This window comes from Podarcis cretensis, assembly GCF_951804945.1.
Source record: "Podarcis cretensis genome assembly, chromosome: 12".
Lineage (NCBI taxonomy): Eukaryota > Metazoa > Chordata > Lepidosauria > Squamata > Lacertidae > Podarcis > Podarcis cretensis.
In genome coordinates, this window is record NC_137181.1 from 57,636,111 (window position 1) to 57,662,537 (window position 26,427).

The 26,427-nt window shown below is 43.0% G+C and overlaps 1 protein-coding gene across 4 annotated transcripts in view; it reads right to left on the reverse strand.

Moving 5' to 3' along the window:
• The window catches only part of LOC307199627 (amphiphysin-like), an 88,410-nt gene that overhangs the window by 26,605 nt on the left and 35,378 nt on the right, over positions 1 to 26,427 (reverse strand). For 3 of the 4 annotated variants that reach the window (XM_079947583.1, XM_079947586.1, XM_079947584.1), the window contains exons 2-10: positions 19,447 to 19,527; positions 16,776 to 16,830; positions 10,423 to 10,517; positions 6,131 to 6,226; positions 3,710 to 3,817; positions 3,582 to 3,605; positions 2,390 to 2,475; positions 1,473 to 1,548; positions 864 to 946 (exon numbers count right to left, since the gene is read on the reverse strand). In XM_079947583.1, coding sequence (XP_079803709.1) covers positions 864 to 946; positions 1,473 to 1,548; positions 2,390 to 2,475; positions 3,582 to 3,605; positions 3,710 to 3,817; positions 6,131 to 6,226; positions 10,423 to 10,517; positions 16,776 to 16,830; positions 19,447 to 19,527 — 704 coding nt within the window. The remainder of the gene's footprint in view (positions 1 to 863; positions 947 to 1,472; positions 1,549 to 2,389; positions 2,476 to 3,581; positions 3,606 to 3,709; positions 3,818 to 6,130; positions 6,227 to 10,422; positions 10,518 to 16,775; positions 16,831 to 19,446; positions 19,528 to 26,427) is intronic. The other variant, XM_079947585.1, reaches the window with a different exon arrangement.

Genomic DNA, 26,427 nt, shown 5'->3' on the forward strand with positions numbered 1-26,427 from the left:
GCTTATCAAGTTTGTACAGCCATAGTTCAGAGGTTGCATGAAACTACCGTATTTTTTGCTCTATAAGACTCACTTTTTCCCTCCTAAAAAGTAAGGGGAAATGTGTGTGCATCTTATGGAGTGAATGCAGGCTGCACAGCTATCCCAGAAGCCAGAACAGCAAGAGGGATTGCTGCTTTCACTGCACAGCGATCCCTCTTGCTGTTCTGGCTTCTGAGATTCAGAATGGTTTTTTTCTTGTTTTCCTCCTCCAAAAACTAGGTGCGTCTTGTGGTCTGGTGCGTCTTATAGAGCGAAAAATACGGTATATGGGGATGTGCAAAGAACTGAGCATTGGAACAAAACTTGCAAACACAGAGGAGACCGAAAGGTCCCCCCCCCATCTGATAAAGTGCAAGGAGTTGTGCCAAGCTCCGACTACAGCTCCAGCCAACCCCATCCAGCATGGGCAATGGCCAGGGATGATGGGAGTTGTCATCCATCAGCAGCTGGAGAGCCACAGATTCCCTGTTTGTTACCCATGCATTCTTCGAATACCTCACTAGGACTAAGGACTCCCTTCAGCCAAGGAACATGGTGGGTGAAGAAGGTTGCATTACTGAAGATGAACACCTGATCTGTTTCTGATATAACACTATGTAATTGACTGCAGCCATAGCTCTGCCAGCAACTAAAGTCTGCTTCCAACATAAAATAGGGGTTGAGGCAAAATCAGGGGAAACACTCGTGTTCAACTGGTAAAAAAAGAAGTTATCTATTCACAAACTTTGATTAAGTTTGTACTGTCAAAAGTTACTGGTTGTATTATTGGATGAATGTGGCTCAGGTCACGCGCAATGCAGTTTGATAAGACAGTATTTTACCTGGGTGCTCCGAGAATGGTGAAGGCCTTGTCAGCATGTTGCTCTCCCAACTTTGACATCACCTCGTAGAGTTTGTGGCATAGCTGAAGGGACAAAAACAGTTGTCGTTTTATAACAGCTACTTTAGGTAGGGTGTGGAGAATAAACTAAAAACCACATATTTGTTCCACTATGGGACTAAGCTTAGTCACCCTTTTTTAAAAAATAGGATATTATCACAGTGACACACAACACATGTAGAGTGCAAGGCTTCACACTTAATAGTGAAGATGTGCGTTGCAAATAGTCTTGGGGTTACCTCAGGGCCAATTATCCTAAACCCTTGCTTCTAAAAGCTCTGTCATTTCATTACCACAAGTTCATCAGGGGGCTCACAACTTAACACAGCAAACTTAAGCAGTAGACAGTGGGAAGCCATTAAAAATAATTACTGCATTATGCTGGTTTCATTCACTAATGTTAATCATAGTAAAAAGCAATCATTTTTGTAACAGAAAGAAAAGAGGAAGCAGGAAAAAGATTACATGTGTGCATCTTGGCACCTGCATTTTTAACCTACTTCAAAGGTGTCTGTTGCTTTTCTTCCACAGTGCATTCATTATTACTCACCAAAGCTATTTCTTTGTGAAATTTGGCTTCAAGGCTGGAGATATTTTTGAATGTGTTCACATAAAAGCCAACTCGTCTAAAAGGAGATGACAAGGTAAAAAATGAAAAGGTTGTAAAGAGAATGAAAAAATAATGAAATGTATTTTTTTTTTTGTCCAATGCTGTTTCCTCCTATGGCTTTGAAAGTTTCCTACTACACCTTTGCAAAAGTATGCTCTGTCCTCATATGTACAGTATCCAATTTGGAAATGTAAAAAGGGACCATCTAGATATAACATATACATGGCAACAGATCTCCCCCATCCCCAAATTTCCATTGTGATGTGACTTAAGGTAAACCTGCTTTAAATACAACCCCAGCACCACTAATCAATGGTGAACCCCACACCAGAGTGACGATACACCATGGACTGAATGTCAGTGATGGAAAAATGCAAGCCCAAAGTTGCCCATAGGTGCACCATTTGTAACATATGTATGCTGGATCAAAGAGGGAAATCGCATCGACTATGCTGTGGATTTGCATCTTTAGTGGATTTCCTCTAGGTTCTAGTGAGGAGCATATAAACATTCAATTTTGTCTAGGAGTTTCATTTTTGGATCAAACATGCTGCATGTCTGCTAACTGGAAAAAAACCACTGCTGCAATAACTGGTTGTGTTTACTGAAGCTACATTAAAGTCTCATTAAAGCAGGCATCCCCAACCTGCGGCCCTCCAGATGTTTTGGCCGACAACTCCCATGATCCCTAGCTAACAGGACCAGTGGTCAGGGATGATGGGAGTTGTAGTCCAAAACATCTGGAAGGCCGAAGGTTGGGGATGCCTGCATTAAAGCATTACACAAAGAGGACAGCCTTTGTTCTCTGGGCTTCCATGAAAAGTTGAAGGACACAAAGCATCATCTGCTATAGCTACCTTGACCATAAAGATGGCAGCTCTTCTTGCAAATCGATGTTGAAATCTTCAAACACTTTCTGTGCTTTCTGAAACTCTTCCTCTGCCTAGAAAGAAAATCAAACAGATTGGCACAAATTGGTGCAAAAACAAAAGGGCACTGGATGAAAAAGCAAACAAGTCAATTTCTGGGTGGGTTCTCCTCTGGGCTGGTAATCTTTTAAGGACAGCTGGGAAGTTGGCAGGCAGGCAAGAAATGCCTTCAACTGAGGAATCAGGTCAGAACCAGCAGCTTGACAGATGAGGTGGAACTTTCTTGGTCCCTTGTATCGTTTGACCTTTATATGGCAGCTGCAGTACTGCCTTATCTAATGAAGTGCAGCAGAAAGGAGGCAACAGTTGCCTCTATGGGAATGGTGCCATACAGATGCAGAGAGTAATGGTCGAACTATAGGAGACATTGTTACCACTGGGACCTTCTCTCCCAATGCACAGACCAGCTTTAGGGCGCCTGTGGGGGTGGTGGAAGATGACTGAACTCCACCTCCTCACAATCCTAATGTTGCTGAGTCCCACCAGCTACAAACTTGATCCTGACTGCTGCCAAGTCCCCAGCATGGGACACCTCCTGCCTATGGGCTGTATCCAACTAGGTTCTACTCAAAGCAGACTCACTGAAATGAATGGACCAATTACTTCCAATGGGTCTATTCTGACTAATTATGCATTTCTGCTTCAAGGATGTTAACTAGTTTAAACCTTATTGCCTTTGTCCACAAGCCCATATATATATATCTGGCAATTTCACACATTCATATAATGAAGTGATATATATATATATATCTGGCAATTTCACACATTCATATAATGAAGTGATGGCAGGATTTATCACACATGGCACATATCAAGAGGTATGACATCTCAGTAGCGAGAAAGGGTTGCCAGTGTCACTCCAGGAGATTATGCCCATAGCCAATGAAGGGTCAAGAGAATCCCCCAACCCCTTTTACTCCTCTGGGCCGCATGGTGCATAAAACCATTTGGAAGGGGAAAGCACATAAGCCAACACTGGGAACACCAATCTGGCCCAGCCTTGTCTCTCTAGTAGGGCCTATGAAAAAGTCTTAGCTCTAGGTCATTACATGGTATGCCAACCATCCACAGCAGTCTAGCACATTCTAGATAAAGCCCATGTTTGTTTGTTTTTGCCTACCCTTTTGTTCTGTGGAGTTTGTAGCTTGGGCATTAAAAGAGAAAGAAAGAAGATTTAGCAAGCACTTCTCAAGGAGCAACCTCATACAGAAATTCTGCTGGTGGTTAGAATTTAAAGGCACGTCTTACCTTGGAAATCCTGCCTTCGTCTTTTCTCTTTGAACTCTGCAAGGCTTCCAAATGATGTCTTGCACTGTCATAGTCCACTAGCTTTCTGCTCCGCTTTGCAATACGATTCTACAAACAGCGATACCCAGTCAAAACTCACAGTTCTCCTTATGCATCCACGTAGATTAAGATGCAGCTTTTGCAATTTTGAAATGTTCAGTCTTTTTCAAAAAACATTTATATCTTTTTCTCCTATCACTTAAGAACTAAGCTTCACCTACATTCTTGTTGTTTTTAAACTCAGATACTGCTGGTAAAATAAAATGCATAGCTTTCTTTCGTCAACATTTTAAAGGCTGAATTTCTAAATTTCACATCAGATTCACTCAAAGGCATTCTAGAACATACTGCCACAAAACTTATTTAAAACTTCAAAGAGCTACCCTGAGCCTAATCTTGCGCTATGTATATTAATCAGCAAAGTGAATATTCTGTCAAAGTCAATAGATTTAGATGGCTCCTCTGCACTAAGCAATAACAGTCAAATCCCATTTTGCCATATGTTTGTGGCTTAATTAATTAATACAGTAGCCTGACATCAGCCCCAGTTGGGCCTCACATTAAAGAGATCAGGATTCTGCCTGGAATCTGTTTTCCACAAATAGGCCATTACCTGCTACAATAAGGTATTATCAGTAGGACCCTTTCTACAGAGAGAGAGAAAAATCAATACAGCAAATACAGATAGAAATACAGAAAAGTATAAAACAGAAAGAAGCAGAAGAAGATATTAGAAAACAATTCCAAAAAAATAAGCCCCGGCACCATGTTGGGAGCAGGGGGAAAGCAGGTTTTCAACTGTCAGCAAACAGAGAGTAAAGGTCTTTAATTTGCAACATTTTCCACATTCTCTGAACTTACAGCCTGGGTTTGATAAGGAGACTTCACAGGAAAGACAAGGCACACAACAAGTGAAACAAAACTCCACGTATACCAATCCATACGGCAAATGCTAATGATGTCACACAGATGTCAAACACATGAGAAATGTATTTTCTAGTACAGTGGTACCTCTGGTTACAAACCTCGTTCTTTCCAGAGGTCCGTTCTTAAGCTGAAACCATTCTTATCCTGAGACGCGTTTTCACTAATGGGGCCTCCCACTGCACACGCGCCTCTGGCGCACGATTTCCGTTCGCATCCTGGAGCAAAGTTCGCAACCAGGAGCAACTACTTCCAGGTTAGCGGAGGTCACAACCTGAAGCGTTCATAACCAGAGGTACCACTGTACCAAAACTAGTTCCATGAAAGTCCTTCAGGAAAACTTTGAAAATGAACTTAAAACTTTGCTAATCCAGATGGGCCTTTCACACCAGCCCTGCCTGCACTATGAGATGAAGTGTCCAAGAGTACTACTCTACATAGGACAGTGCTATGTCTGAAGTCTTATTTGGAGGAGTTTGAAGGGCTGTCTGGTCCAAGTCTGGTTAAAAATAAGGAAGGGAGGAGATCAGAGGCCTTGAATTTCCTCTCAATAGCACCTGGAGAGCAGACGGAGCATGCCCATAGCTCACCTGGTCACACACTGTCTTCCCTGCTACAGGGAGATGTATTGTATTTCCATGTAAATTACAGCAATTAGTTTCAAATTTAATGAAAAAGGTCGTCCTTTTTTGGTGATATGTAAGCTGTCACCATACTTTGATATCAATTTCCAAGCCCCCATCCGTGGGCCCACTGGTGAGATCACTTTCAGCAGGGGCCTCACACTTTTGCGAGTGTGGAAATTCTACTCCAAATTAATAACAAATGGCCTTTAAATAGGCTTGAAAGACCCATTTGTTTAGAACAGCCCCTGTTGTTGTTGGATAAAGAATGAGCATTTGTTGTATTACGCTGCCTTCGACCCTTTAAAAAAGTGCTGCCTAAAATACCTTAAATAAAAATAATGAACAAGGATTGCTTGATAGACCTAGATAACTGAAGAGATGGGGGGGGGGCTAATCGTGTTTAGTGCACCCCACTACACCTTTCCCAACAGCCTTCCAAAGATGAGCCTGTATGTTATCCAGATTACGGCATGCCACAAATATAGCAAAACTACCCCCCCAGGTATCTATAGCTTTGACCCAGATCAATTTTTAGTTTTTATGGCTTGAATAACAACCGTGAGCTACTTAGAACTGGCTCACAGGGGCAGAAAGGTAGGGATACTGTTACATGAGTTGGATACACAGGGTTTTCTTCCATCCCTTTTTGACATGGAAGGCTCAAAGGAAGGAAACATGTACATGGTTGCGGATATATGGGGATCTGACCGATGCTCATGTTATGTTGCATTTGTAGTGGTGGATATGCATACAGCTGCAGACATTCCTTCCTCAGCTACAATACTGCTATTGTCAACCACACGAACTAGCCCACGTGGAGACCTTACAGTACCTTTATATCAGGAAACTGTCCCAGATATGTGTCCAAGGTCAACAACGACCCGTCGACGAGCTTTTGGTGGAAATCTTCCCAAAGTACATCACATTTCTGTAGTGAGGAAAGAAACAGGGTTAGGAAACAACAGAAAGCAATTGACACCAGTAACCCAAATAAAGAATGTTAATATTGGGGGGAAAGGACATTAAAAAATCAAATACATCCTTAGTCACTTTGGATTCCATGGAATGTACTTCTATGTCAGTGTATTTAAGATGTTTAAACTATACAGTATGCTTCACACACTGCTTTTTCTTACATGTACTTGATGACAACATGGTCACAGAGGAGGCAAATATTGTACTGCAACCTTTCCATGGAACAAACGTTCAAACTTGGTATTTATCTTGACTGGAGGAATTCTGCCCCAACCAGAATTCAGACCGGAAAGCGAGGTTCCAGTTGGATGGGCCCAGGACCCACCACATCCCAGCAGGTTCTGGTTCTGTTCCAGAAACAGCAGGCAAGGTGAAGTTTGAGGCCACCCCCAGACAGGCTACAAAGTCATTATGCTTTGCCTGCATGCAATGGCTAGCCCAGATATCTCCATGCCTGTGAAGAAAGACTAATTTAGCCTTCCTGAATCCAGAGCCATGCTAGGTCACCAGTCTCTCAACATGCAGAACCACTAGACCTTACTGTGCACGTCCAAGCTGCATTGTATTCTGACTTTCACAATCCATTCTATAGTTCAGGAGGAGCTATACAAACCTATTATTAGCTGTGGTCAATTATCTGGAGAACCAAATAGTTCATCCCTAGTGCAACAAATTGTGTGTTCGCGCACATGGATGTGTACATGCACCTGTCTTTCTTTCCCACTTCTAGGATCCAATTTAATTAGAAACTAGATGATATAAAGTATGGCAGACCATTAATTTTCAACACTTACCTTAAAAGAAAAAATCAAATGCAAGATTAAAATTGCACTTCAGAACATTATTTTTATCTATTTTTTCATAAGGATGTAGACATTCTCTGCTGTCACATCAGCAGATAAACAAGACAATTCTTTTGCATAAACTCTGCAGCTTAGTCCTTTGTGAAACCCTCAGGGGAAACACTCATTGGCGCTCTCATGTCCACAAGCCTGTTAGCACTGATGTGATGCACCAGAGACAACAGGGCTGTGACATGGCAGATAAAAATAGCATTTTCAATTAAATTAAAAATTTGCAGATGCTGCTCAAATAAAAGGTCCTTTTCAAAATGCTGTCTAAAATTCAGCCTGTGACCCTCCTGGATTGCAACTGAGGAAAGACAAAGGAACGAATGGGTAATGGAATTGAGATCGTGAAGGGTGGACAGTTTATATGAAAGCGTAGCACCAGTAGGAAAGGAAAAGAATCGGTTTTGTTGTTGCCTGGATTGCAATGTGGGGACGCGGGTGGCGCTGTGGTTTAAACCGATCGAAAGGTCGGCAGTTCGCATCCCAGCGTTGGGGTGAGCTCCCATTGCTCGGTCCCAGCTCCTGCCAACCTAGCAGCTAGAAAGCACTCAGTGCAAGTAGATACCACTCCGGCGGGAAGGTAAACAGCGTTTCCGTGCGCTGTTCTGGTTCGCCAGAAGCGGCTAAGTCATGCTGGCCACATGACCTAGAAAAACTGTCTGCGGAAGCAGACAAACGCCGGCTCCCTCGGCCTGTAAAGCGAGATGAGCACCACAACCCCAGAGTCATTCGTGACTGGACTTAACTGTCAGGGGTCCCTTTACCCTTTACCTTTTTAAAGATTGCAATGTAAATTTACAACCCCAAGCAGAAATGGATAGTTTTTGATGTAGAACCGAAAGGGCTCTGTAGCACTGAAGGTGGGCAAGGGAAAATTGTGTTTGGGAACAGTAGCCTTTGGGTATAGAGTCTCAGATCTCGGATTCACAATCAAGCATCATCTGAGTATAGTAATAATATTTAGCATTCATTAGTGGTGTGCCGCTGCTTGCTCTGCTTGCCAGCCCCTGCCATTCCACCCACACGAACCCCTTCCCACCCCTTGCTAGCGTCTTTCTCCTGCCACACATTACAACTTTTAAGCACCCTTTTCATTTTCTGCCCAATTATGAAGCCACCATCTCCTCTGTCCAGCTCCTTTCATACCCGTGCTTTCATTCATTCATCTTCAGACTCCACCCAGACTCCTCCCTTCTTGCAACCCCCTTTGCACCCCCATTTTCACCTTCACTATCTGAGCACAAAGTGACTTGGCAGCAGGCTGAATATGGGGAGCAAAGGAGAGAAAAGCAGGGGGTGATAAAACCAAGACTTTGTGCCCGTTCTAGGGGATGGATGGTGATAAATACAATTAAGTAAAATATAAGGATTGTCCAGGAGACTCTGTAGGGTGTTTATGTGATGCCTTCCAAGTGACCTTGATATTTGTTGCAGGGAAGACTACTTGTTTATTCAGGAAAAGGCATTCAGGCCTGTTAATTTACGGGGAACTTCCAAGATTTTGATTTATGTAGAACTTGTCTCTGTAAAATGATGGAAAACCACAGAGATTGGTGTTAATGTGCTCTGATCTAGTAATCGGTGCCACTCTGAGCACCACTGTGATTAAACATTGTACTGTAGTGGAATTTATTTCCTCAGCAACGATTAGTAGATTGTAGTAATAACTCACGGCTGACAATTAAAGCAGGAGGCAAGCTCCAAATGAGCTGAACTCTGTGGCATCCGCCATCCACCATGGTCTTTGCTTATAGTATAAACCACACCTCAGAGTTGCTAGAAAATAGACTTCAAGGTTACTGTTTGCATCAGGAATGTGGAGAAGAGAAGAGGGGAAATCAGCATTGCTGTACTGCAGGGGCCCTTAATCTTTTACACAGTGAGGTGTGGTTTTTCCCCCTCCTCCCTGTCTGCATAGGCTGGTTTTGGAAATTAAGATTTGTTGCAGACCTTAGTGTGAGTGTACTGTAGTGGCCAAAAACATGAGAGCCAGTGTGGTGCAGTGGTTTGTGTTGGGCTAGGACAGGGGAGACCCAGGATAAACGCCCCCCCCCCTCAGCCAGGAAGCTCACTGGGTGAACTTGGGACAGTCACAATCTCTCAGCCTAGCCTACCTCACAGGCTATGTTTATCCTCATAACAACCTCAGACTTAGTCTGATAGTTTAACGATTCCACAAACAGTCATCTACTTTGAACTCCTTGGCTGCCCATAGGCCCAAACTAATCTATCCCTCCAGCCTCATGTCCACAGTATGGGAATAATCAATTGACCTATTGACTTTGCCTCTGTCTTCACGCCAAGGAAAGCAGTGGGCAACCTGGTGATAACAGAATAAATGATGCAAGGAGAGAGCTGCAGTCCAAGATAGGAAAAGAGGTGGTAAGGGAAAGTTTAGCTACTTTTAATGAATTCAAATCTCCAAGGCCTGATGAGTTGTATCCAATGGTACTAAAGGAGCCTCTGTCTATAATCTTTGAAAAATCTTAAACAAGTGAGGTCCCTGCAGACTGAAGGTGGGCAGATGTTGTCCCCATCTTCAAAAAAGAAGGAAAAGAAAACCCGGGTAACTACCAACCAGTCAGATTGATGTTGATACAAGGAAAGGTCTTAGAAGAGTTAATTAAACAGTTGGCCTGTGAGCACTTAGAAAAGGATGCTATGACTACTAGGACCCAGCATAGGTCTCTCAAAAACAAGTCACACCAAACAAATTTCTTTCTTCTTCTCCTTTTGATAGCGCTACAAACTTGGAGGATCAGGGGGGTGCTGTGGACATAGTGTATCTTGATTTCAGGAGGTTTCTAACAAAGTCCCCCATGGACAAGGCAAGGTTACTGTGAAATGGGTTTGTACCAAAGAGTGCTTGCTAATGGTTTCTCATCATCTCACTGACATCAGGAAGGACTTTCTGATGATAAGAGCTGTTTCACTGTGGGATGGACACCTTCAGAAGGTGATGGACTCTCCCTCATTTGAGGTTTTTAAGCAGAGGTTGAATGGGCATCTGTCATGGATGCTTTAGTTGAGGTTCCTGCATTGTAGGGCATTGGACTAGATGACCCTCAGGGTCCCTTCCAGTTCTATGATTCTATGAAAATGATTTTGCCCTACTTCAACTAGCTAGATGTTGGGTTAAAACAGTTATTTTGGAAATGGGTGGGATCACCAACTATCATTTTGATTTCATTCATCATTAGGGGTATTTTCCCTCATATTTTATTATGTTCTTAACCACCTTGGGGCTTTTCCTTACACAGAACGCTGGAGCTATAAGGTTAAATAAATAAATTCTTACCTCTCCAACCACTTTTACATCTTCCCGGCCATACCAGTCAGGCTCGTATACTTCATGTAGAGACTCTGTAAGTTTCTTTGAAGCTTCTTGCATGCCTGAAATTTATGAGCACAGAGAACCCATTGTTGACAACTGCTGATGTCACAAATGGACTATGATTTCATCTAGCTTAGCAACTGCCATCGCTGAAGTCAATAAGTATGCAAATTTTGTATATATGGAATAAGGTTAAAGATCAACCTCTGATTATCATTCATTTATGTAAATCATCATCATTATCACAGTTGAACATAAATTTCTAATAAAATTAGCAATAGCTTAGTAAAAATAAACTGATGTGGGTTTTTTGTTTGTTCCCTCCCTAATCTTTAACATTTCTAGTGTATCTCTTTTGTCTCAAAAATATCTCAAGAAAAAATGAGTCAGCTTTGATAAAAATTTCACTTCTTTTAAACAACCCCCCTCCCCCATTTTTACAGGAAGCTTTACTGAATTTGATGTTTTATGTGCCGTGAGTGTGGAGACTTCAGATGATCTCCTCAAGACCTGGTTATAATCAGGGAGCAGAAATAGGGAACCAGGGTAACACCAGTAGCCCTCCTTTTTGCTACCAGTAACAGAGCACTAGAAAGGAATAGTTGGAGAAAGTATCTCAGAACCAACCCACTTCACCCCATAGGGCAGCCTTTGCCAAACTTGTGTCTTCCAGAGGTTGACAGCTTCCCTCAGCTCTAGGCATTGGCAGATGGGAGTTGTAGTCCAAAACACCCACGAGGCACTCGGTTGGAAAAAGATGCCATAAGGTATTGTAGGGATAATGGCTGGCACAGAACAGAACTTAGGGTGGAGCTACATCTTACAAGGGATATAGCAGGCATAGGGAAACTCAGCCCTCCAGATGTTTTGAGACTACAATTCCCATCATCCCTAGCTAACAGGACCAGTGGTCAGGGATGATGGAAGTTGTAGTCCCAAAACATCTGGAGGACCGAGTTTGCCTGTGCCTGGGATATAGGTTTGGGCTTGGGAATCAAAGGTGGGAACACTGTTTCGCTTTTAGTGCTAATTTGAGGAGGGGGTGGCACATGCTGAGGGAAACCAACAGCTTGAAAGGGCTGCTTTACCCTTCCCTAGGGTGCTGATATGCAAAAGAGGCACCTCTCATAGTTCAACAGAAGAGGGAATGTCAGCAGCTATAGCTTGCATGGCCTGCTGCACAAGCTGATATTTGCTCTCCTACACAACTCCTAAAGGTGCAGAAAGCCTTGTCTTCTTTTTACTGGGTCTTGCACAGACTCCTTGAGGCTATGTCAAAATAGGTTTGTTCCCCATCCAGGTTCTAAACAAGCAATAAGGTAGCTGGGGGGGGGGGGAAGGCCTTGAACAGAGACATTTGCCTGGGAAAACTAGCAAGCACAGGATTCTTTCCCATGCAAGGATTTGGGAACACGTGGTTGCTGAGTTAATGCATAGTTCCATCCTCACACAGTATACTTCAAAGAAGGTTTAAGGAGGAAGTTTGGCATATGCCCCAATTGCCCCCACTAGTTACAACATTTCACTACTTTAGCATGGGGATGGGCTAGAATGCCACCAATCAGAGTGTCTTTTTTATTCAGTTCGCCCTCACCTGCCCCCCCAACACAGACTGGGGGCTCATAGAATAAGCACAACATAAACTGGCATTAACTATTGGCTTCTGTCTCCTAGGGATCCTGGGAATTAAACTTATGTGACAGACATCAGACCTGTGTTCACATGGCAGTTTGTTCCATTTCCCCGACATTTCCCTAACTGTTGATTTCTGCAAATTTAGCGTCTGTGTTACTTGCTTCCAGAAAAGAATCCATTTGTAAATAACAGAAATGAGAACTAAACTGAAAAATGAGGTCTCCACCGTTTTGCTTTCAAGTCTACGCATAACTATCTGTGCATGGTCACAGAGAAGTTATAATTTGTTAAAGATAATTTATTGCAGAATTACAGAGAGAGCTTTCTCCCCTTCCATAATGAATGCAGCCGAGTACAACAAACTAGGGTGGTTTTCACCACGCTTTTCTCCCCAGGAAGAATCCATTTTCCACATTGCTGCAATCAGTGCAGGTAGCACAAACAGAAATGAGAAAGCATGACTGAGCATAAATGAACTATAGTAGAGCTCTTCAGTTGCTTAAAACACACACACAAGCAAACACACACCGTGGCGTAGCGTGGGTTATCAGCACCCGGGGCAAGGCAAGTAATTTGCGCCCCCTAACCCATGGATTTGCGCCCCCTAACCCGTGGATTTGCGCCCCCTAACCCATGGATTTCCCTAACCCCCAGATTTTGCGCCCGGTGCGGCCGGCCCCCCCTGCACCCCCCACGCTACGCCACTGAACACACACACGCATGACAAAAGCAATGTTCATCCTGACCTATTCTGAGCAAGTACTTTTCAACCCTGTGCAAAATGAATCTACAACAATGAAATGGAAAATGTATTGACTTTTATAGGTTTACAATATGGGCGCTCCTCATGCAATGGTCTCTAGCGGTGGCAGACTTTGGGCTTTAAAATTTCAGCAGCGCCCTCTGTGATGCTAAAATTTGTTGGCAACTCACTGTTGCAGCATCCCATGCAGCTTATCCCCCCCCCCCTAAATCCGCCTCTGTCTCTGGGATGGAGCTAAGGTTTGTGTTGGTATGGCAGCCTTTTCCAAGCTATGATGACCATGTATTGAGAGCCTCGTTTCAATCCTCAATGCGAAGGCATGATTCATCCAGACTGGAATTCCCACACACTCCCAAAGGGCACTGCACAGAGCCTGTCAGCTGTACGGAAAAGCCTATGCAGGCTGCTGTGCAGAACACCCAGACAATTTGTCGTGTCTTGACTGTTGGCCCTACACAATCCTGGAGCTAACTGCATCAGGGCCCCCAGCTGTAACACCAGACCACTACAGTTTATTACGAAACTCATTTCCTGGATCACTACCATAAAGTCTTGGAACAGTGGATGAATAGCAGAAGGGGAATACTGAAGGGGGAAGGGGGACATAAATGGTGTATCTGAGAGTTATCAGTGGATTATAGGAATTTTATTACAGAGAATGGGGAACTGCATCTATTGGTCTAAGGCTAAAGACAGTCGTATGATACTTTGAGGCAAGTCAAGAAAACCACCATGCTTTGTGTGTATGTATAAACAAGAGTGCAGGATGAGGTCAAGTGTTTTTAAAAGTGTCATTAATTTAAGTGGGTATGAAACTGCCTTATTGGTATCAGCATCAACAACAACACGCAGAGATACCACTCTTCTTGTGCTCAATGGCCATCATAGCAGCTTACAGTCAAGAAGAAAAGATACAAATCAACAAGTTAATTAATATAATTATAGAGCATTCGTAATAAAATAGAAACCAGAGATGATAAAAATCAAATGTGAGCTCATTAAATTATATGTCTCATATTGCAAATGAACTTACAGAGAGCATGCCCTCATATTATATAGAACAACACTGGGACAAGGGGGCACATTATCAAATCTTGAGCAGATTAGTTAAATTAGGTTCTTTGCTCTGAGGTTGTTTTTTTCCATTACTGCCACAGTGGTAGATAAATTAAATGAAACAAGTTCAGAGATAAGTCAGAACCAGACATGAAAGAATAAGCAATTAATATGTAGAACCAATTTCTGAAACAGTATCATTTGCTGCTAGTTAGCTGAATCATTCCATTTAATAAGCAGATACTAGAAATATTTATGGCCAGATCTCAAGGCAGCAAGAAAAAATATAAAGCTGTTTCACTCCAAGTCAGACCATTGACTCATTAAGCCCAGAATTATTACTCAGACTGGCAGCAATTATCCAGGATGCATTGCTGTTGCTCCAAAAGCAAATCAAACAAAACAAAACCTATATTAAAAGCCAGGCAACCAAAAAATAGTTATTTGGGCACATCCAATTATATATTTACATATTCACACCTCTCCCAAATCAGAACTAGTGGCTGCAGCAGTTTCTACACCTCGTTTAGTTCCTCTTGACAAAACTGCACAGGGAAAGGGTGTGAACAAGAGAATGGAATCATCTCATCAACGATGGGATCTAAAGAAGGCCATACTTTGGAGAGCTTTGCCCTTATATATGCCCTTAAAAATATTGGAGCTGTTTATTTCATTCATTTATAAACCTGTCCTTCATCTAGCATTCAAAAGCAAACATAAAACTTATCAAATGCAAGTTAACAAACTAGGACACTTGTAAAGCTGACACTGCAAACCTTCTTCCAGCTCCTCAGATTGTAGTTTGGGGGAAGCCAACATGCTACCCTGCAAAGGTATGGATGACAACTCCCTAATTCTCCCCACTACCCTATCAAAAAAGTCTTCCTGAAACTTTGGCTGTTCATACTTGGACTACTTGTTGAAAATAATCTGACTGCCGTGTGCACACACTCTATTCTAAAATAGAATTCAGCTACCTGTTTGATTAAAGTGCATTTCTTCTTATCCTAAACCTAGTAGATTCCAGTTTTTATTTGGTCAGATAGCACAGGCACAACTGACGTTCTGGGAGGGGAGCACTGCACTAAAGAGTTATGGATGTTCAGCTGTTTAGTAACAAGATTGGCGTTTCTAATTATGCTGATCATGGCAGCCCATGTAGGCTAGAAGCCACATTCTTCCACGTGAATGAGTTTAGCAGGGCCAGGCCGCCCATTAGGTTGGCTGAAGCAGCTGCCTCAGGTGGTAGAATCCCATGGGACAATGCCACCCACCTGACCCTGCTACCAGGGTTGTGTGGCCATGGCAGCTGCAGTGGCTTCTTCCAGCAAGACCTTGCCAAAATTTCACAAGATCTCATGATAAACTCACTGGAAGAAGGCGCTGCTGCTGTGAAACCACAGTAAGTGAGGCTGAGCCACAGATTTTCCAAGGGTTTGGTGTCCCCGCTATGCGAGTGTGACGGGAAAACAGTTGAATCTCTTCCACATATAATGTTCAACTGTCCCTTACATAGCATAAAAGGTAAAGGTACCCCTGCCCGTACGGGCCAGTCTTGACAGACTCTGGGGTTGTGCGCCCATCTCACTTAAGAGGCCAGGGGCCAGCGCTGTTCGGAGACACTTCCGGGTCACGTGGCCAGCGTGACATCGCTGCTCTGGCCAGAGCCAGAGCCGCACACGGAAACGCCATTTACCTTCCCGCTGGTAAGTGGTCCCTATTTATCTACTTGCACCCGGAGGTGCTTTCGAATTGCTAGGTTGGCAGGCGCTGGGACCGAGCAGCGGGAGCGCACCCCGCCGCAGGGATTCGAACCGCCGACCTTTCGATCGGCAAGCCCTAGGCGCTGAGGCTTTAACCCACAGCGCCACCTGCGTCCCTCTTACATAGCATAGCCAGGACTAAATTCCTGGGTCCTGCCTTACTGCGCTTGGTTGGCAGGCCTGTTGAGTCACATGCCGCACTGCTTTTGCAGGATACAGATCCTTCTGTAACTCTGCAGGTGGCGAGATTCCTGAATGCGGTTATCTCACACACAAAAACCACCAAAAAACAACAACAACAACAAAAACCAATCGGACAGTTATGATGAAAGTGCATGACGGATCTCGTCTCCAGTTTTCCTTTTTCTGTGAACCGTCCCTTGGATCTTTCCGGGCCCCAAGCTGTTATTTGTCACTCCTCAATGTCCCACCCTTGCATCGTGATGTTCCTCTTCTGTCATTTGATGTATTGGTTTTTATGCTTCTGTGCTTTTATGTTTGTACATATTTTATGGGCTAATAGCCGTAAATAAAGATGATGATGATGATGATAAAGCTTCATTGGAGGAGCCTCAGGCGGTGAAACAGGATGGGAAGGGTAAACCCTGGCGTTTAGTCATCTGCCATGACACTGTGGCACATGGGAAAAGCAACTGTCCAGAACAGGGGTCAGCAAACTTTTTCAGCAGGGGGCCGGTGCACTGTCCCTCAGACCTTGTGGGGGGCCGGACTATTTTTTGGGGGGGAGGGGATGAACGAATTCCTATGCCCCCAAAATAATCCAGAGATGCATTTTAAATAAAAGCACACATTCTACTCATGTAAAAACACCAGACAGGCCCCACAAATAACCCAGAGATGCATTTTAAATAAAAGCACACATTCTACTCATGTAAAAACACGCTGATTCCCAGACCGTCCGCAGGCTGGCTTGAGAAGGCGATTGGGCAGAATCCGGCCCCTGGGTCTTAGTCTGCCTACCCGTGACCCAGAAGAAACCTAACTGTACATTATAAGATCTACAAAACAAACAATTCATTTGAATTTTTAAAATTTGCAGAGAAAATTAAAATTAAAAGATGCATTTTAACTGCAATTACCTTTAATTGCAGCTAAATATCCCCGGAGCTCTTTCTGGAGTCTGGTACCTTCTGCCTGAAAAGCAATTAAAGAAGCAATGTCATATCACATATGCAACACAGTGGATCTATCAGAGAGATGAAGTGCATTCCCATATCTCTAAATAATTAGCTATCTGCATGCAGCATTTTCTTTAAATAAGAACACTAAGAAAGAAACACCAATGCTGTTCTTCCACTTTAAGTACAAACAAAATTTCAGAAGGTATCTGCTGAGCAAAAGAGTAGTATAGCTGGTGTCTACAGCCTCACAGCTCCATGACTCTAATGCGCCAATCCACATCTTACTGAGTTGAATTTTCAGGGAAGCTTTGAGGAAGTGGAATCTGAAGAAGTGTCCAGAGCCACAGAGCCAGAAATACTAAATTTCAGCTCAGAACGTGCCTGCTCCACGTGACAAGCCACAAGGGATGCAATCTGTGTGTCATCCTGGCCACTAGGGCTTCCTGGGCAGGTAGAGCTACAAAAGGCTTCCTGCCTGCCCTGGTTCTTTGCCTGGAGAGCGAAGGTCTCCCTGGCTCTGGTGTGCCTGCCTTGATCTCCTGACACAACGCCTGGTTCCTGGCTCCCAGCTCCACTCTGGCAGCTGCTCCCAGCTCAGCCCTGACAAAAAGCAATGCAGAAAAAATGTGGGAGTGCATACTGCAACTTCTGCAAAAAGCAGAGAAAGGGATGGGAATCCACTGAAACTTCTTATGTGCTGCAAGCTACCTCTATTATGAATTCCATCTGCCTATATCAAAGGAGTATTAACAAAAGAAAGAGGCTCTTGTCAAAAGTACTTAAGGAGACCTTTAGAGTCAGAAAGCTCTTCTTCATGATACGCTGAATATACTGTGTAATTATGAAAGGCCTACAGACCCATTGCTGGCTGCCTGATAACCTTTAAATTATTCCTTTGAAGCTACTGTAAAGGTGTCAGATTGTAGTCAGAATTTTGCCCGGGGAGCTTACCTACACTACAAAAGCATACTCTTTAATCAGCATGAAAAGAAAAAACTTCATTAGCACAATAAAACACAAACACAAACACACACACACACACACACACTGAGGGATGTCCATCTGTAAACTGGGAAATCAGACACATGTTCATTAAGATGGCAGTAATGAAGGTTGAACAGGTTTATATTCCACATAAATGGGGCACATTAGCATACAGCAACACACCATAAAAGAATAAAAATTCACAATTTAGTTTGCAATTTACCAAGATAGGACCTAACTCTGCTTTCATATCTATGGGGCAATGGGCCGTTCCCTTCCATGAACCCCAAATGGATGTTCCCCAAGTGGATCCAACACAAACAGTGGAACTGTCAAATTTTTTAATTTGATGTCTCCTAGTAAAAGAGGAAGCCTTGGGGACAGTCTGAGCTACACAGTCCTGATTTATTACCATTGCTTCTCTTGTCAGTCTTAAGAACTGCTGATTTGGGAGTGTTTTATGCGAGGGTAAGACTAATTTCTTAAAGAATTTGAGCTCTATCCACCTCAACTTGTTCTTTAAAAAAAATGTACATATCTTTGTGGGCATTTTTCCTAATATGTGACCCAATACAATGCATTTTTGCTATTTTCACTAAAAAAAAAGGATGCGTTTTTGCACACATTCAGCTTGCAGAACTGCACTGCGAAATCAGAAAAGTGCAATTGTCCTCAGAGAGCTGTGTTTTGGTTTACATATTGAACTTCAGCACCACACTGATACCTATGGTGGCATATTCTCTTCCACGTTCCTGTTCAGAGTCAAAGGACAGAGAGCAGCTGCTGTTTCTAGCGATACTGCTACCATGCACTTAATTCTCCAAGTGGGCAAGCAGCAACCGCAAGGAAAAGCAATCAACCGACAGTTCTCTGCCTGTCTCTGGGTGGTGGTGGAAATTTTGCCCTGAGAGTCTGGGGTAGATAAGCTTCCCTGAAACATAGGATTACTCCTAACAGCCCTTACAGGGAGTGTTGTATTTTAGGGTACAGTCCATGTGGGATCACAAGGAAGTCAAAGAAGCTTGGTCTGTATCTCCCATGAAGCTTAGAGGGCATTGTGGGTGACATGTAGACATTCCATAGCAAATAGGTAAAGGATCTAGGGTGGTGTAGTGGTTAAGAGTGGTGGACTTGTAATCTGGTGAACCGGGTTCGCTTCCCCGCTCCTCCACCTGCAGCTGCTGGGTGACCTTGGGCCAGTCACACTTCTCTGAAGTCTCTCAGCCCCACTCACCTCAAAGAGTGTTTGTTGTGGGGGAGGAAGGCAAAGGAGAATGTTAGCTGCTTTGAGACTCCCTCGGGTAGTGATAAAGCGGGATATCAAATCCAAACTCCTCTTCATCCATGACAGACAAACAGACAGAGCAAAGTCTGAAAGCTTTAGCTCCTACAATTCCCACCAGCATGGGTTTCCCATGTTGCCTTACAACAGGGATGGGGGAACCTCTGGCTCTCCAGATGTTGCTGGATCACAGATCTTATCAGCTCCAGCTAGCATGGCTAACAGTCAAGGGCAATGGGGGTTACAGCCCAGCAACTATCCAAAGGGCCACAGGAGTTCCCCACTCCTGTCTTACAACTTTACATGCAAACAGACATAAAAAGCTTATAAAAGCCAACCATCATCAACATCAAAGAATCTGACCTCTTGCCTTTTGAAGTTCAGAACATACTCTTCAAACTGTTCATCTTTCGTTTCATCAGCTTTCCCCAGCTTCTGAAGCACCTACGAGAGAGAAGGAAATAGCAAAGTCTTACCTCGAGCAGAGCACTCAAAATCTCGGCAGAACAATGACATTACTTTAACCCCCTCCATTCATTATTTGCTCATAACATTTCTTATTCTTATATTTCAAGCCTGCTGCGCACCACAATGCAACACTGATCCCAAATGCACGTCCTTGAGTCTGCTGTTTGAAAACCTGAACCCCAAGTGGGGAGTAGAGATTACAAATCACAGAGCCATTTTCTGTAACTCTGTGTGGGCGGCTAGAAACACTTTCAGAGCCAGCAAAGGTCTTGTCCTGCTTTTATGAAGCGATAGATCTTCCTGTCGATGAACAATCCCAGAGGTTCCATTGCAGCAAAGTGTGGGAGAGATTCGGAACAATAACCTCTGTCTCAGCGCATGGTGTTAAAACCTAGACTTGATTAGGCCTCCTCCTACATATTAAAGTTCATTATACATGGCAGTAATCAGCATTATTCTAATTTGTATGGAATTTTAAACACACAGTAATGGAGAAAGTGATATGTCTGAAATTGTCTGACTTCTAATGAGGCATGAAATCATCTTCAGCTTAGTTTAGAGCTAGCAGTACGTAACATTGGACATAAAACAGTGTTATGAAAAAGCTTTATTAATAAAAAATAAGGTAGGAAGGAAGAAGAGGGACTTTTAACAAAATATGGAGATCTTGCCCTAGGAAGAGACTAATGAATAAGATAACCTTTGGGGAAAGTTAAGAGATGTGGTTATGGATTATTCTGCAGGTCTCATGAGAAAGCACTGAGGAGATGCATGTATAGACATAAGCAGCACAAAATTAAAGCATGAGTTTCCTACATGATGGATTCATTTGGGTACAGAATTATCTACTCCATGTTTCCATCAAAACAGAGGCCCATTTAAGCCAGGGCTAGAGATACCTCTGTGGGAATATGGTCATTTGTCCATAAGAGCATGGGCAAAAGTTTATTATCGCAAGGATGATTTCATAGCAGAAAGCATTGCTTGGCGCATGATCAACGCGTGAAGAGCTCATGCTGCCCGATGATTGGCCCACGTAAGCATAGCATGATCAAATACGTGGTCTGGTGTGAGAACATGAGACTAATGTATTGTATTGTCTTTTATCTGCTGACTGAGGCAAAGCTCTCTCCTTGAATTTGTATCTTTTTGTGGACACACAATAAAGGTTGGGGCAGCAGCAGCTTCAAAAGAGAGCTGTGGCCAGATTTCTGCAACCCATCTTGGTGTGAGACTGATTATTTACGGATGGCGAGCTGGTTCTCGTCATACCTCTCCCTCCAGATTTTGCTTGACTACAGTTCCCAGCATTCTTGATCCCCAACCGGCAGATGAGAGTTGGAGTTCAACAGCTCAGCCAGTAAGAGCATAAGACTCAATTTCAGGGTTGTGGGTTGAAGCCTCACATTGGGGTTGGAATCTCGTTGTCCCTTCCAACTCTAAAGTTCTATGATTCAATGAACTTTTGGAGCACTGCAGATTCTCTACCCTTGATCATTGGTCCCCAACTGGTGGGTCATGACTCACAACTTCATTTTGCCCCGACCAACGGTAGGCCTCATCAATGGTGCTACCACTATTTACTGTTTCTTGGTTTAGGGTTGCTTATGTCTTCAAGAGAAGGAGAAGAGGGTGGGGGAGAGAGAGAAAGGAGATAGCCAGGTATATATGAACAAATGTTCATATATACAAATGTTCATATATAAGGTGGCTCCCTAAGGTCACAATCTGAAAATGGGGAAGACTACAGATTAAACATCTAAGTGGCCTTAGACATGTTGCTGAAGGCCGTTCAGCATTTGATGAGAACGTATGCCATTTAAGCATATTTCTGCATTAAATCAATGTAAAATATGAATGCTCTTAAAGGCTCTATGTGTTCTCAGTGTTTGGGCTAAGTGCACTTAAGTCTGCCCACAGCAAACTCTGGGTTATCCCTAGTTAAGCTACATGGGCCAAAGAGATGCCCTTGTGAAGTCTAATGGGATTAAGGATAGGGTGGCAGCAACCTGCTAATGTGATCACAAGCAGTCTGGGACTAAAGTTTCATTCTCTTGGCAACAGATGCAAGAGCAGAAATAAAGGAGAATGCAGCTGGGTGCAAATGGCGATGTATTTCCACAGCTAACTCCTCCATATACAAGCAGCTGCCAATAAGGTGGGAGCAGAGATGGGAAAAGTCAGACCATCAATGTCATGTTATGCTTTCTGTATTACTAGGCATTACAGAGGAGAGAAAAAGCAGACTTTGGGTGGGCATGGGGTGCTGCTCTTGGTAGCAGCCATGCATCTGTTACAACATCTGACTTTGCCTCACTCGGAGAAGCAACATAAAAGCATTATTATTTGATTTTGAATGGTTTGACGTACTACTGGGCAGGCCGAGTAAACGGAATCCTTGTTTTGCGCATCTGGAATAAACTCAGAATCAGGATGTGACATGTTCTTCCTTCAGAAACATCACACGCAGTGGCGTAGCGTGGGGGGTGCAGGGGGGGCCGGGCGCACCGGGCGCAACATCTGGGGGTTAGGGGTAGGGTTAGGGGGCGCAAATCCAGGGTTAGGGGGTGCAAATTACTTGCCTTGCCCCGGGTGCTGACAACCCACGCTACGCCACTGATCACACGGAAGTGAGTCTCCAATTACAGGCTTTGTTCAGTGGATTTCCTCATTAAGGGTAAATATAAAAAACACCACGTTCCTATACAGTAGCCTTTTTCATTTTCCCAGTTTGCAACCAAGCAGAAGTTTCCCCAAGATGGCTCTGGAAATAAACCAGGTCACATGGACAAGGAGAGCATTCCACTTCCTTTGCTCTCCAGCTTCCAAATTCCTGCGTCAGCAGAAACTCGGCAAGGTGGAGTTGGGTTACTATCTACATGGCTCACGCAGAACACTGAGCAATTATCCCCATGGCAACCAAGCCATGTGATCTTGCCCTTTGTTAAGGGTGTCTTTTTAAAAAACAACAACACGGAGTTTCAGTTTCAAATCTGTATAAATCCAGCAGTAGCTCTGCAGCAGCAAGGAGGCCAGACAGGGCTTGTCACAGCTGCAGAAAGGCCCAACAGGGTCTGCGTGTCTGTGGGAAGTCCCAGTGGGCAGGCCACAGAATACTGGGGGTTGCCCCCTCCTTGAATTGTTTTGAGCCCTTGGCCCGCCATAGATGGCACCCCTGATGCTTTGATTCTTACTCACTGGACAGAAACAGGGCTCAGAACAATAAATGCAGCAGAGCCCAAGCTCCTTCCCTAGGTAGCCAGAGACTCATAGCATTGTAGCGTTGGACTGCCAATGGAGGAACCTTTTTGCCCAATGCGAGGCTCAAACCGAGAACCCTGAGATGAAGTGTCTCATGCTCTACTGACTTAGCTATTCCGTCAATGTCAGGCGGTTACTGAAAAGAAATCAGTAGGGTGCAGCATACATGAATATAGGTGAGAACGTTATATTGGTCTGGAGGAAAGAACACGTTGGGACACAACACCCAAGTACTAAAGGACACCAACCTTCAAAGGTGACCAAATTGCTTTTCCAATCCTATGCACTTTTTGTGGAGCACTGATTCAAACACTTTCTGCTGGGAAAGGGACAAAGCTCATTAGAAGAGCACCTGCTGCCTTGCATGGCAGAAGATTCGCTGTTCAATCCTAGCATATCCAGGTAGGGCTGGAGAGATTCCTTGTTTGAAATCCTGAAAAACCACTGCTAGTCCATGTTGACACTGCTGAACTAGATGGAGCCAGTGGTCTGATTCAGTGTAAGGCAGCTCCCTGTATTATTCCCAGAAAGCACTGGCTCAGGTTATTAAGTGGAAGTAGAGGCAACAATTCCAATATCATCAATTGTATGAGACATTCAAAGTAGACAAAAGAAAAGGATTCGCAACAGAAGCATCTAGACTAGAGAATAACCTGATTAACTCAAAAGTAAAGACGCTTTCTAAAATGTACCAACTCCTCCTTGAATGGGAAGTCAAGGAGGAGGAGGTAAAATCTGTCATGATAAAATGGGCACAGGACTTTGGTTATAATATCTTAAAGAAGGATTGGGAAAACCTCTGGAAAATTAATATGAAATTCACTGCTTGCTACACACTGAGATATATATATATTTTAAATGCAGTATTGTTGGTACAGGACCCCTTTAAAATTATCCAAAATGTACAAAAATGTATCAAATAAAAGTTAGAGATGTGGAGAAGCAGTGGGATCTATGCTGCATATGTGGTGGACATGCAAAAAAAAATTAAGGAATTCTGGGATGAAATATATATGGAACTTTAAAAAATGCTTAAGGTTGTGTTTATATATATTAAAAAAACCCAGAGGCTTTCCTTCTCAGAATATTAGGTCCTGGCATTCCAAAAAATGCAAGGAAACTATTTTTCTACGCGACAGTGGCCAGAAGAATTTTAATAGCCTCAAACTGGAAAGGAGGGGAAATACCATCAAAGTCGGAGTGGCAACAAAAAATAATGGAATATGCAGAGCTGGCTAAGTTATCAGGAAAAATAAGAGATCAAGATCAAGAGATGCAGATCAAGTATTTTTTAATAAATGGGGTCTATTTAAAAGTTACATTAAAGATTGTAACAGTATGAAGTCTTTGGCAGCCTTTGAATAGCTTCTGTAATCCACTGAATAAGTGAATAAGAACGTACATTATCTTTGATAAGTAATTATTAAAAATAGAGATGAATAGTGCGCTAGATAAATACATATCTAAAGCTACATGGAATTGGCAGGAAGACATTGGAAGCAAAAGAAGACTGTGATAAAGTGTAACAGATATTGATAATTTGTTTGTTGTTCATTTTTTATTATGGATAACTTTGATTTTGTGTTGTTGTTGTTTTAAGTTCAATAAAGCAATTTAAAAGCAAAAAAAAAAAAAAGGTGGAAGCAGAGGCAACATTCACTCGGAGGGAGGAGTCTGAAAGGCTAAAGGATAGGAGAAGACATATCAGGCAAGACAGGACAGTAAAAAGACCTCCCTAAGAGCCAGCAAAGGATGGGGTTTCTAAACAATGGACAATTGGTGGCAAACAAGTCACCCTTTTGGGTTTGAAGTGCTTTCGTTAAAGAGTATGAACATAATCCCATCCTAGTCTGAAGGTTCCTACTGGATGCTCTGCCAACAGAGATTCAGGCAGGTGCCTTCTGTTTTAACCTTTAAGCACCTACTAGAATACCTCCTGGGACGTGGGTGGCGCTGTGGGTTAAACCACAGAGCCTAGGACTTGCTGATCAGAAGGTCGGTGGTTCGAATCCCTGTGATGGAGTGAGCTCCCGTTGCTCAGTCCCTGCTCCTGCCAACCTAGCAGTTCGAAAGCACATCAAAGTGCAAGTAGATAAATAGGTACCGCTCCGGCGGGAAGGTAAACGGCGTTTCCATGTGCTGCTCTGGTTCACCAGAAGCGGCTTAGTCATGCTGGCCACATGACCCGGAAGCTGTACGCCGGCTCCCTCGGCCAATAAAGCGAGATGAGTGCCGCAACCTCAGAGTCAGCCACGACTGAACCTAATGGTCAGGGGTCCCTTTACCTTTAGAATCACTCCTGACTACCATTGTTCTATAAGCTTAGAGCTGTTGTGCATGAAACCCACCCAGCACAAAAGTTGGATTGTTAATAGCACTGTGTTGCTGGACAATGTTATACCCTCTCACAGACTTGAGAGCCCTGCTAGTTACTCCGAATTAGGCTGCTCACACTGGATGCAATCAGATTCTCTCTAAATTCATTGATTATTTTGCTCTCTGGGCCTTCTAAAAGTTCTGCCAGTCTTAATCCAAATCATTGCCAATGTTGTTTTGAGATGTACTAAATTGAATTGCATATATTTTTCCTACAAGCAATCCTTCCACACAAGTCTGTTTAGAATATAAATTTGACGGACCCAAACATGGTTTTTTTCATTGTACAAGAGGGAAAAATATCCATAGTTAACACTTGAATTAGAAAGTCCACAGTTTGATATAAATGAAAAAGCCACAGCAAAATATCAAACAATCCAATCCAAGTCCATCCTGTCCTATATTTTGGGGAGGGGGAGGAAAGAGAACAGGGCCACTAACAAAACTCACCTCTTTTCATATCTTTGGGAAAATAGTAAAATAGAATACTGCTCTAGTGAAACCATATGTTCAGTTGGGCTTTTCATATTACTATGTATGTTTTTAGCAGCTCATTAACAAAGTAATTGCCAATGAATCTGCTCTGCTGATAGCTATCAGAGATTCCAGTTCACAATGATCATCAGGAAAGGGTGTGTGTGTGTGTGTGTAAGTATTAAAAACTTCAGGGTGCCAATGTTATCACATTTTCTAAAAAAAAATCTGATAGTCCAAAAGAGACTTGGCAAATCCACTTTTCAGCATTGCAAGAATTCAAATATTTCTGTTATTTATTTCACATATAACTTCACTATTTCTTCTTTATCTGGGTTGTTTGACTTATATAACTTAGAATACTATATTTTTAAAAGGTGCTGATATAAAGAGATTTAGCTGTATCATTTCCCCTCATTATTGGGAGAATTTGTTCCATCTGTTGTTTTTTCTTCAAATGATCTGCAATTCCTCTGCTTATTCCCTCACTGAAAGATCTTGTGTTTACTGAAGTAAATTGGTTGGTATAATTTGTTTGAGTCTTCAAATTCTAATTACTGGATAAACCCATTTGAAATAAATACATATTGGAATCCATAAAATCTTTAAGAGGAGAACAAAGGCCCAGGTCCTGAGTGTTTAATATTATAGTATGATAAAACCCTTTCAAACTTACTATAAATAAAACCTATTCAAACCCCCCATTAAAAAGCAATATCCTGATGGAAAATAGGTTGGCATAATCAAGGCAAGAAGCATAACTGT